The sequence below is a fragment of the Pseudorasbora parva genome, chromosome 25 (assembly GCF_024679245.1).
Source record: "Pseudorasbora parva isolate DD20220531a chromosome 25, ASM2467924v1, whole genome shotgun sequence".
Lineage (NCBI taxonomy): Eukaryota > Metazoa > Chordata > Actinopteri > Cypriniformes > Gobionidae > Pseudorasbora > Pseudorasbora parva.
The window spans coordinates 939,421-952,225 of record NC_090196.1 but is presented as its reverse complement, the minus strand read 5'-3'; the positions used below and the strand labels follow the sequence as shown (position 1 = coordinate 952,225).

The 12,805-nt window shown below is 46.1% G+C and overlaps 1 protein-coding gene across 1 annotated transcript in view; it reads left to right on the top strand.

The window, feature by feature from the left end:
- LOC137065557 (zinc finger C3H1 domain-containing protein) overlaps nucleotides 1–12,805 on the top strand; it is a 40,999-nt gene that overhangs the window by 15,571 nt on the left and 12,623 nt on the right. Inside the window, exons 14-22 of the mRNA XM_067437248.1 lie at nucleotides 1,448–1,558; nucleotides 2,897–3,418; nucleotides 4,358–4,467; nucleotides 4,662–4,793; nucleotides 6,647–6,768; nucleotides 6,845–6,946; nucleotides 7,348–7,470; nucleotides 8,399–8,576; nucleotides 11,265–11,451. Coding sequence (XP_067293349.1) covers nucleotides 1,448–1,558; nucleotides 2,897–3,418; nucleotides 4,358–4,467; nucleotides 4,662–4,793; nucleotides 6,647–6,768; nucleotides 6,845–6,946; nucleotides 7,348–7,470; nucleotides 8,399–8,576; nucleotides 11,265–11,451 — 1,587 coding nt within the window. The remainder of the gene's footprint in view (nucleotides 1–1,447; nucleotides 1,559–2,896; nucleotides 3,419–4,357; nucleotides 4,468–4,661; nucleotides 4,794–6,646; nucleotides 6,769–6,844; nucleotides 6,947–7,347; nucleotides 7,471–8,398; nucleotides 8,577–11,264; nucleotides 11,452–12,805) is intronic.

Sequence of the window (12,805 nt, the reverse complement as noted above, 5' to 3'; positions counted from 1 at the left end):
ATTTAACTCAGGTGCTGTCCATTTCTTCTGATCATCCTTGAGATGGTTCTACACCTTCATTTGAGTCCAGCTGTGTTTGATTATACTGATTGGACTTGATTAGGAAAGCCACACACCTGTCTATATCAGACCTTACAGCTCACAGTGCATGTCAGAGCAAATGAGAATCAGGAGGGCAAAGGAACTGCCTGAAGAGCTCAGAGACAGAATTGTGGCAAGGCAGAGATCTGGTCACGGTTACAAAACCATTTCTGCTGCACTTAAGGTTCCTAAGAGCACAGTGGCCTCCATAATCCTTAAATGGAAGACTTTTGGGACGACCAGAACCCTTCCTAGAGCTGGCCGTCCGGTTAAACTGAGCTATCGGGGAGAAGAGCCGTTGTGAGAGAGGTAAAGAAGAACACAAAGATCACTGTGGCTGAGCTCCAGAGATGCAGTGATGGGAGAAAGATGGAGAAAGTCAACCATCACTGCAGTCCTCCACCAGTCGGGGCTTTATGGCTGAGTGGCCGACGGAAGCCTCTCCTCAGAGCGAGACACATGAAAGTTTGCTGAAAAACACCTGAAGGACTCCAAGATGGTGAGAAATAAGATTCTCTGGTCTGAGACCAAGATAGAACTCTTTGGCCTTAATTCTAAGCGGTATATGTGGAGAAAAATATCACCTGTCCAATATAGTCCCAACAGTGAAGCATGGTGGTGGCAGCATAATGCTGTGGGGGTGTTTTTCAGCTCTAGGGACAGGAAGACTGGTTGCAATGGAGGGAAAGAGTAACGGGCCAAGTACAGGCATATTCTGGACGAAAACCTTCTCCAGAGTGCTCAAGACCTCAGACTGGGCCAACGGTTCACCTTCCATCAAGACAATGACCCAAAGCACAGCTAAAATAACGAAGGAGCGGCTTCACAACAACTCGTGACTGTTCTGGAATGGCCCAGCCAGAGCCCTGACTTAAACCCAATTGAGTATCTCTGGAGAGACCTGAAAAATGCTGTCCACCAACATTTACCATCCAACCTGACAGAACTGGAGAGGATCTGCAGGAGCAATGGCAGAGGATCCCCAAATCCAGCGGTGGAAAACTTCCATCTTTCCCAGAAAGACTCATGGCTGAATTAGATCAAAAGGCTGCTTCTACTGAATACTGAGTAAAGGGTCTGAATACTATACTACCATGGGATATTTCAGTTTTTCTTATTTTAATAAATCTGCAAAAATGTCAACAATTCTGTGTTTTTCTGTCAGTATGGGGTGCTGTGTGTACATTAATGAGGAAAAAAAGCACTCAAATGATTTTAGCAAATGGCTGCAATGTAAAGAGTGAAGAATGTAAGGGGGTCTGAATACTTTGTGTACCCACTGTACGGTAAAGTAATTTTTATATCCGGAAGCTGTATTGTGTCCGTGTTTTCCACCGCCCTGCACTCATCCGGTGTGTGTCCGCAGGTTCAGAGAGTTCAGCACCGCGTGAGCCTGAAGAAGCAGCAGGCGGTGAAGCTGAAGAGAGATCTGGCTCAGGCCACACTGAAGCGCAGCTCCACCGCCAACATCTACTCGGTAAAGCCCGTTCTCTACAATCATTGAGCCGGTGAATGAGTGTGTGTGTTAGCGATGCGCTGTATACCAGTACTGGGAAAATACCAGTATATAATTGATTTCAAGCGGTACAATATCATGGTTTCTACCCAAACTGACGCGAAACCAGCAACTGTGACAACAACGTAGAGGAACAAAATGGATAAAGCAGATGAATCTTTCTCGAGATGATGAAAACAAATTAATAAAGAGCAGAGTAGAAGTGACATTTGTAATGACTTTGCTTATAAAACTGATGACGAACCATCAAACCTAGCCAAGATCCATCTGTTCAGACTTTAAGCCTTCTGAAGAGATCATGCATTCAAACCATCTCATTTAGACATTTATTTTCTTTTAACACTGATCAACGCACACACACATACATAACATAAGATCGAATATCACTAAATCTCCAGCAATATTTCAACCAATGACATTTAGATCTCATGATATTTGCATGCGTACTGCACTATTTACATTCGCTAGCCTTAAGACATAACCGCCTGTGTTTATGTGAATACTCACTAAAGACGGACATTTGCACATCAGTCTGTGTTTGACTGTTTAAGGAATCTTAATGTGTAATGAGCTCTAAGTTACAGGCCGTGTGTGTGTTGTTGGTATGAACTATCCCATGTAACGGTTATTGCGAAATGCTATAAAATCGCTTGCATGTTCAAATTTGATTTCCCTCAAATCGAACGTAAAGATGTTGAACCGGATAAGCAGATTGCTTGAGTGTAGTGCGATGTCTTTTGAAACCAGAAGCAATTTGCCCATTTTGAGAGACTTTTGCTGAAATTATTTCTCACAAGAAAGATTTCAAATGACTGATTTGATGTGATAATCTTTTAGGATTAATTTACTAATAAACATTTGGTAATTTCTGACTTTATAAACTCAAAACTTGCATAATTGTGCTCATTCTCGCGCAATACCTGCACCAACATCAGACCAGTGTGTATCGGTTTAATATCAGTACTTCGGTGTTAGATTGTGGTACTGTACCGAAGCCAAAATTGTGGTATCGAGCCATCCCTAGTTTTTGGTGCTGTGTGTGTGTGTGTGGGCGGGCTGCCTCGTAAACCCTACGTTATGGGGACAAAATGTCCCCACAAAGATGGCAATATCTAAAATCCCCATTTTTGGTCCCCATGAGGAAAACATCTCATAAATCAAACTAAGTGATGTTTTTTGAAAATGTAAAAATGCAGAATGTTTCCTGTGATGGGTAGGTTTAGGGGCAGTGTAAGGGGATAGAAAATACAGTTTATACATGAAAACACAACGTGTGTGTGTGTGTGTGTGTGTGTGCAGCCGGTGAAGGTGCGGCGCGTGGATCACTCGGACCTGCACTACGCCGAGCTCATCGCTCAGAAGAAGCGCCTGCAGCAGCTGGAGTCGGAGTATGCGCTGAAGATCCAGAAGCTGAAGGAGGCTCAGGCTTTACGGCAGGCTGAGCCGCGCCCCGCCGCCCCGCAGGCGGCCATCTTCCCCTTACCGCAGCCCTCGCTGCACGACCTGACCCAGGACAAGCTGACCCTGAGCGAGGAGCTGGAGGAGGACGAGCTCCCTGCGGCCGCTCCGCCCAGCGCCCGCCGCCGCTCCTTCCGGGAGTCCGGCTCCTTCACCAAGCCCAAGCTGTGCCCTCCGGAGCCGGCCCCAGCGCCCCTGTGCCCTCCGGAGCCGACCCCAATACCACTCAAGCAGGCGCGGGCGTCTCCGGAGCTCCTGCTGGGGCTGAGCCTGGAGGACCTGCGGCTACGCTACACACACAGCCCCAGCCTCTCCCAACTCCTGCAGGAAGACACGCTCCGCATGCCAGAGACTCAGGGGAAGGTATGTCTCAGAACCCGTCTGGTCAAGTCACCCTTACTTATATTAGTGTTGTCAGAAGTACCGACCGCGAAACCAAATCGGTACTGAAATGCTAAAACTGTGAGCACTGTTGAGCTGTGAGCGTAAACACCTCGGACTGCTCATCGGATGTGCCTGTGATTGGCTACGATGATCAACACACAGGAGCGTTTGGAAGTGTTTTGAAAGCTAAAGCCGTCGTCAGCCAGCGGACCAGTAGACTGAGTATCTGTGCCAGTCATTGAGGTGTTTTTATAACATGTATTTGAACTACGCTGATCGTAGTAGCCAGACGTATTTGATGAGCGCGTGAGCACAACGGGCCAATCAGAGGTGTTTACGATCACAGCTCAACAGCGCTCAAAGCCTCACATTTTTAACATTTCAGTACCGATTTGGTATCGTGGTCGGTACTGACAACACTAATATATGTGTGGCGCTTTTTTGTCAACGGCGATTGTGTCAGAGCAGCTTCAGTGTTAAACAGAACAATACTGCAGCAGAATTAGATTTGGCTGTACAGTCGTACTGGAGTAAACAGTGATGTTATCAGCTTATTTTAATTTATCAGAGAGAGACAATGCTGGCAGATCAGTATTAGAGTTTATAGAATTAAATAAGACCTAATCAACTCATTATATTTGTATATTTAGTTGAATAACTGATCATAATGTTAGTGTCCCCAACTGAGCAAGCCAAGCCAAAGGCGACCAAAGGAACCGAAACTCCATCAGGGCATGATGGAGAAAAATAAACCTTAGAGAAACCAGACTCAGTTCTGCTCTGGCCTATTAACACACAGCGGAGGATTATTATTCTGGACACCGCACAGCTCAGAGGTCAGATTAGAGCCGAATATTCGAGAGTTCAGGGTATCATGGCCAGTGTGTCCTCTTCACCTGTAACTGTGTGTCTGTGCAGGTGGTGCAGGTGGACTTCGACCCGATGGCAGCCCATCAGAGCCGCGTGGAGGCCAAGCCGGAGCCGTTTGGGCCGTATCACAGCCCTTTACTGGTCTTCAAATCCTACAGGTGTGGCTCGCTTCAGCTCAGAGTGCTTCGGTCCTCACACGGGGCATTCAGTGCTGCGTCCCGATTAGTCTACTTACACTCAGCTAAAGGATTATTAGGAACGTGTGTGTGTGTGTGTGTAAGAACTGAAGCATGCTCCGCCCTCATGAGTGTGTCCAGAGGTCCGTGTGTTTATCTGTGTTTCTCTGGCTCAGGTTCAGCCCGTATTACCGCACCAAAGAGAAGCTTTCGCTCCGCTCGCTCTCCTACAGCAACGTGATCGAGCCCAAGAAGTGCTTCTGCCGCTTCGACCTCACCGGCACCTGCAACGACGACGACTGCGCATGGTACGAGCCGTGTGTGTGCGCTGAAGCCCTCTCTCTTTCTGTGTGTGTGTGTGTGTGCTGAAGCCCTCTCTGTGTGTGTGTGCACGCTGAATCCCTCTCTCTCTCTGTGTGTGTGTGTGTGTGTGTGTGTGTGTGTGTGCGTGCGTGCTGAATCCCTCTCTCTCTGTGTGTGTGTGTGTGTGCGCACTGAATCCCTCTCTCTCTCTGTGTGTGTGTGTGTGTGCGCACTGAATCCCTCTCTCTCTGTGTGTGTGTGTGTGTGTGTGCGCGCTGAATCCCTCTCTCTCTGTGTGTGTGTGTGCGCGCTGAATCCCTCTCTCTCTCTCTCTCTCTCTCTCTCTCTCTCTGTGTGTGTGAGCGCTGAATCCCTCTCTCTCTGTGTGTGTGTGCGCGCTGAATCCCTCTCTCTCTCTCTCTCTCTCTCTCTCTCTCTCTCTCTCTCTCTCTGTGTGTGTGTGAGCGCTGAATCCCTCTCTCTCTGTGTGTGTGTGCGCGCTGAATCCCTCTCTCTCTCTCTCTCTCTCTCTCTCTCTCTCTCTCTGTGTGTGTGTGTGAGCGCTGAATCCCTCTCTCTCTCTGTGTGTGTGTGTGTGTGTGTGTGTGTGTGCGCGCTGAATCCCTCTCTCTCTCTGTGTGTGTGTGTGTGTGCGCACTGAATCCCTCTCTCTCTGTGTGTGTGTGTGTGTGTGTGCGCGCTGAATCCCTCTCTCTCTGTGTGTGTGTGTGCGCGCTGAATCCCTCTCTCTCTCTCTCTCTCTCTCTCTCTCTCTCTGTGTGTGTGAGCGCTGAATCCCTCTCTCTCTGTGTGTGTGTGCGCGCTGAATCCCTCTCTCTCTCTCTCTCTCTCTCTCTCTCTCTCTCTCTCTCTCTCTGTGTGTGTGTGAGCGCTGAATCCCTCTCTCTCTGTGTGTGTGTGCGCGCTGAATCCCTCTCTCTCTCTCTCTCTCTCTCTCTCTCTCTCTCTCTGTGTGTGTGTGTGAGCGCTGAATCCCTCTCTCTCTCTGTGTGTGTGTGTGTGTGTGTGTGTGTGTGCGCGCTGAATCCCTCTCTCTCTCTGTGTGTGTGTGTGTGTGTGTGTGTGTGTGCGCGCTGAATCCCTCTCTCTCTCTGTGTGTGTGTGTGTGTGTGTGTGTGCGCGCTGAATCCCTCTCTCTCTCTCTCTCTCTCTCTCTCTCTCTCTCTCTCTCTCTCTCTGTGTGTGTGTGTGAGCGCTGAATCCCTCTCTCTCTGTGTGTGTGTGAGCGCTGAATCCCTCTCTCTCTGTGTGTGTGTGCGCGCTGAATCCCTCTCTCTCTCTCTCTCTCTCTCTCTCTCTCTCTCTCTCTCTCTCTCTCTCTCTGTGTGTGTGTGAGCGCTGAATCCCTCTCTCTCTGTGTGTGTGTGCGCGCTGAATCCCTCTCTCTCTCTCTCTCTCTCTCTCTCTCTCTCTCTGTGTGTGTGTGTGAGCGCTGAATCCCTCTCTCTCTCTGTGTGTGTGTGTGTGTGTGTGTGTGTGTGCGCGCTGAATCCCTCTCTCTCTCTGTGTGTGTGTGTGTGTGTGTGTGCGCGCTGAATCCCTCTCTCTCTCTCTCTCTCTCTCTCTCTCTCTCTCTCTCTCTCTCTCTCTCTGTGTGTGTGTGTGAGCGCTGAATCCCTCTCTCTCTGTGTGTGCATGTGTGTGCGCTGAAGCCCTCTCTGTGTGTGTGTTTGTGCTGAATCCCTCTCTCTCTCTGTGTGTGCGCGTTGAAGCCCACTGTGTGTGTGTGTGTGTGTGTGTGTGTGTGTGCGCGCGCGCTGAATCCCCCTCTGTGTGTGTGTGTGTGTGTGTGTGTGTGCTGACTCCCTCTCTCCCTCTCTGTGCGTGTGTGTTTCAGGCAGCACATGAGGAACTGCACCCTGACTGAGAGCCAGCTGTTCCAGGACGTCCTGTCCTACTGCCTGCCTCTGATTGGCTGCGCCGACTCCAGCTGCAGCGATGACATCAGCAGTGCCACAGGTAAGCGCCTCAGGTCACATGAAGTCCCGAACCATCAGCACACTATCAGCTGTAGATCATGAGCTCCTGTCCACAGAGAAGTACATCAAGAAGCTGTTCGGGGCCAATAAGGACCGCATGGGCACAGACCAGAAGGCCGTCCTGCTCGTCAGCAAGGTCAACGAGCGGCTCAGGCACAGTGAGTCCCACGAGTGTGTGTGTGTGTGTGTGTGTGTGTGTGTGAGTGAGAGATGGGTAGGTTTAAGGGGAGTGTAGGGGGATAGAAAATACGGTTTGTATAGTATAAAAACCATTATGCCTATGGAATGCCCCCTTATAAAGCATGAAAACACTCAGTGTGTGTGTGTGTGTGTGTGTTATTTATAGTGCTAGTGTTTGTAGTTTGGGTCATGTGCACAGGCTGGCGATCCGTGGACTGCATTGGGGAGATTTCCTCTACCCTTAGACCGGCATTATCTATGATCATGTGCTGCTGTTTTAATCTGTTAGATCATTCTAAAAATGTGATTCCTAAAGAAAATGACTTGTAATGTGGAGTCAAGTAAAGTGTGAGTGAGTGACGGCTGTTTGTTCCTTCAGTTCCTCCCTTCACCACCTGTAAAGCTCAGAGGAAGTGGAGACCTGAGGCCCAGAGGATGAAGCCTGGAGCTGAGGATGAGGAGGAGCAGGCCCGTGTGGACATCAGCGTCCCCGTCCCACAGGGTGAGCGGCCCATAGAGACAGATATAATATACAGACCATACGGAAGGAGGTATAGTGTGTATATCGATATACAGCAGATCGATACGAGCGCGCCTGGAGAATAGCGGAGGAGTGAGCTGATGCTGGGGAAGCACCGATACAACTCGTCCTCAACATGACACGCTTTATATTAACGGCTTCACACTAACTCGATATAGTTCACCCGTATAGTTTATAGGGTTAGTTCAGCCAGTAATGAAATGTCTGTCATTAACTCGTCTCCCTAATGTCGCTCCACACCCGTAAGACCTCCGTTCATCTTCACACACAGTTTAAGATATTTTATAGTGAGTCCGAGAGCGTATGCAAGTGTATGCACACTATACTGTCCATGTCCAGAAAGGGAATAAAAACATCATCACAGTAGTCCATATGAGACATCAGTGGGTTAATTAGAGTCTCTTGAAGCATCCAAAATACATTTGGGTCCAAAAATAACAAAAACTACGACTTTATTCAGCATTGGCTTCTCTTCCGCGTTTGTGTTCAATCCTCAAATAAAGATTCGAGCGGTTATGAGTCAGCGAATCGATAAATAAAGATTCGAATGGATATGAATAGATCGCCAATGTCACGTGATTTCAGCAGTTTGACACGCGATCTGAATCATGAATCAATTCGCTGACTCATAACCGTATAGTGTGCATACACTTGCATACGCTCTCGGACTAAATCTAAAATATCTTAAACTGTGTGTGAAGATGAACGGAGGTCTTACGGGTGTGGAGCGACATTAGGGAGAGGAGTTAATGACAGACATTTCATTACTGGCTGAACTAACCCTTTAAACTATGCGGGTGAACTATATCTAATTATATCAAGTTATTGTGAAGCTTGTGTGTGTGTGTGTCCGCTCTGACGCGTGTGTGTGTGTGTGTCCGTCCAGCAGATGTGCGTGTGCAGGAGCGCTGGCCGTGGGCTGATGTGTGTGTGACGCAGGAGGATAAGCGGTACTTCGACAGCGAGACGGATGACATCAGTAATCTGGAGACCAGTGTGCTGGAGAGTCCCACCGATGTCCAGCTGTGGATCAAACTGGCCTTCAAATACCTCAACCAGAAGGACACGTGAGTGTGTGAAGCACGCTGTGTGAGACGGGGGCATGGGCGTAGATTACGCGGGGGACGCGGGGGACGTGTCCCCCTCACTTTTAATAAAATGTATTTTCGTCCCCCGCACTTTTACTGGGTCTCACCGATCCTAGTCGACCCGCTCCGAGCGGGATTCGATCCGGCGTTACCTGCGCGGGGGCGGACAAGGTAACAAACAGGGACGCTAAAAACAGCTTTCTTTAATCTGGGTTGATTGCGCGCTTCTTGAGGTCACGGGCAAGTGTATACATAGAAACCAATGTAAATACATCAAGATTTAAATTCAGAGACAAAAAATAATCATGACCTGTCATTTTATTCGCATCTAAATATGAGGAGGGCGCTCCCACAGAATGTCAAACGTGGATTCGTAGAGGTAATATCCAGTCACGCTGGAGCTGCAGCTGAAGGAAAACAATCGTTATGAGTGATGAATGAAACGTGACGACGACAATCAGACGATTACGACAATATATGTTTTATGTGTGTTTTTCAAGTCATCTCAATGTAGGCTATTTATTGACAATAAAGTATAGGCTACCATATGAATAATTCAGTTTTTAATGTTTAGTATCTTCTGCTCACCAAGGCTGCATTTATGTAATCAAAAATAGTTCAAACAGTAATATTTTGAAATATTATTACAAATTAAAACAGCTTTTTCCCCTATGTGAATATATAGTACTTTATTCCTGTGATCAAAGCTGAATTTATCATCATTACTCCAGTCTTCAGTGTCACATGATCCTTCACTAATCATTATAATCAAGATATAATAATCAAGATATAATCAAGATATAAGATATAAAAAATAATTTATAATCAAGAAACATTTATGATTATTATCTGTGTTGAAAACAGTTGTGCTGCTTAAAAATGTTGTGGAAACCATGATAGCCTACATGTTATTTTCAGGATTCTTTAATGAATAGAAAGTTCAATGGATAGCATTTATTTGCATTCATTAAATAAATTATTATCTTTTGTAATATTAAAAATATCACTTGTGATCAATTTAATGCATGTCTGATCAACAAAAGTATTAATTTCTCTCTTTTTTAATTTTACCACAAATGTTTCTGGTTTCCACAAAAATTAAGCATCACCATGAGCAGCACAACTGATAATAATCATCAATGTGTGTTGATCATCAGATCCTCATCTGAGAATGATTAGTGAAGGATCATGTGACACTGAAGACTGGAGGAATGATGATAAATTCAGCTTTGATCACAGGAATAAATTACACTTTACTATATCTTCACATAGAGAACAGCATGGTTTACATTAGAATATATATATATATTTTTACATTGCATAAAATATATGGAGTCTTAATGCAGAAGTGTTTGTAGGCTAGTAAATAAATCAATCATAAAATTGGCACAAAAAATAGGTAATAATATTATAGATATTAATTAGTGGTTATTGTTCAGCAGTGTATTTGATATCTTGCCCAATTAAAAGCAAGAGATGCGATAAATTATATGTACCCCGACAGAAATTTCTGTCCCCCTCACTTCTGAAAAGATGGCTACGCCCCTGGACGGGGGTGTGTGTGTGTGTTAGGTCTGGCGCAATAGTCAATCAATAAATCGCACGATAACAAAAAATCAGCTCCATAATTTTTCTGACCGCGATAATTTCCATTTGCATGCTTGCTTGTTTCCCTCGTGCAGACGCGGCGAGTATAAACCCAGCTTAAGGCCCACTGAAGCCTGCAGTGTGAGAACGCTAGTTAATTCCTCAGTTCAATCTGTGTGTGCTAAAGGCACATGAGTTCCTGTACCAGAGAGCAATACACATTCTGCTTTAGCCAAATAAATGAAAAACAAGACATTAAAGGGTTAGTCCATGAGTTTCCTTCTTCTGCCGAACACAAAGGAAAATAATAATAATATATACAAATATCTTCCTTTGTGTTCAGGAGAAGAAGGAAACTCATGCAGGTCTGGAACAACATGATGGAGTGTAAATGATGACAAGTTTCATTTATGGGTGAACTGACCCTTTAATGTCTTCAAAATCTCACCTAGCTTTCCTCAGAGATGGTCAGGTTTAGTTTGTCCATGATTACATGATATAACCATTTTTGTAATACTCTATTAAACTGTGTGAATAATTAAGCTATATATCATACGCTGAAGTCAATTTCTGGAGTGTTCACGATAGAAATTCACTAAAGAAAAAACAGCAAGAACTGTACGACCCTAAAGCCGCGATACGAGCCGAAGCGATGGGTCAGTGAACCGCCGCCCCGTATGTGCTCCTAAAACACCGTCATCCGCTGCAGTCTCATCCATTTAATGTGGTGTTTTTGGTGTTTATTCAATTGCATTTTTTGTTAACAGACTGAGGGTCCATTGCTTTCATTTTGTTCATTTATTATGGATATTAAAAATGTTTTCTGTTTTCAGTGTTAAAAAGTCTTTAGAAATAAAAATGTATTGATCTTTGAAAAGGTGTGTATTATTATTATGCCATTATCATTATTTTAGATGAAAATGGTCTCAGAACGACAATAATATCGTTTACTGCAGTAATTTCTTGGCCAGTGTATTGTCCAGCAAAATGTTATCATGACAGGACTGTGTGTTGTGTAGAGCGTCCAGCAGCATCTCTCTCTCTCTCTGTGTGTGTGTGTCTGTCTGTGTGTGTGTGTAGGTCGGTGACGGAGTGTCTGGACGCGGCCCTGAACACACTCTCGCGTGCGCTGGAGGATAACCGTGAGCAGGCTGAGGTGTGGGCTCATTACCTGACGCTGTTCTCCCGGCGCGGCAGCAGGGACGAGCTGCAGGAGATGTGTGAGATGGCCGTCGAGCACGCGCCGCACTACGACGTCTGGTGGACCGTGAGTCTGCGCTTCACATCCTCATCAAACATACCTGAGACTTCATTACCTTACCACAGGACTAAACCAGTGGCCATTAAACCACACCTGAGACTTCATTACCTTACCACATGACTAAACCAGCGGCCATTAAACCACACCTGAGACTTCATTACCTTACCACAGGACTAAACCAGTGGCCATTAAACCACACCTGAGGCTTCATTACCTTACCACATGACTAAACCAGTGGCCATTAAACCACACCTGAGACTTCATTACCTTACCACATGACTAAACCAGTGGCCATTAAACCACACCTGAGGCTTCATTACCTTACCACATGACTAAACCAGTGGCCATTAAACCACACCTGAGACTTCATTACCTTACCACATGACTAAACCAGTGGCCATTAAACCACACCTGAGACTTCATTACCTTACCACATGACTAAACCAGTGGCCATTAAACCACACCTGAGGCTTCATTACCTTACCACATGACTAAACCAGCGGCCATTAAACCACACCTGAGGCTTCATTACCTTACCACAGGACTAAACCAGCGGCCATTAAACCACACCTGAGACTTCATTACCTTACCACATGACTAAACCAGTGGCCATTAAACCACACCTGAGACTTCATTACCTTACCACATGACTAAACCAGTGGCCATTAAACCACACCTGAGACTTCATTACCTTACCACATGACTAAACCAGTGGCCATTAAACCACACCTGAGACTTCATTACCTTACCACAGGACTAAACCAGTGGCCATTAAACCACACCTGAGGCTTCATTACCTTACCACATGACTAAACCAGTGGCCATTAAACCACACCTGAGACTTCATTACCTTACCACAGGACTAAACCAGCGGCCATTAAACCACACCTGAGACTTCATTACCTTACCACAGGACTAAACCAGCGGCCATTAAACCACACCTGAGACTTCATTACCTTACCACAGGACTAAACCAGTGGCCATTAAACCACACCTGAGGCTTCATTACCTTACCACATGACTAAACCAGTGGCCATTAAACCACACCTGAGACTATAGCAGTGCACAATACAGCAGACTAAATCTGGCAGCGTGGCCCCTTTTCACTGCATGCTTCAAGAGACCCAACCTTTCCCTCTCATGCGGCTCAGATCGGAAACGACATGTGAACGTGTAAGCAGGAAAAAAACATGTATTGCGATATCCTCAGATCGGATTCAGGCCTCACTCATATGTGGGAATAACTCTGATATTATCCAGATACGTGCGTTAGCGTCGGCCATGTAAGCGGTCCAGTCGGATATTCCCCAGTAAAGGCCAGTGGTTGAGAAGGAGACGGAGGCGAATGGGGGCTCTCGTC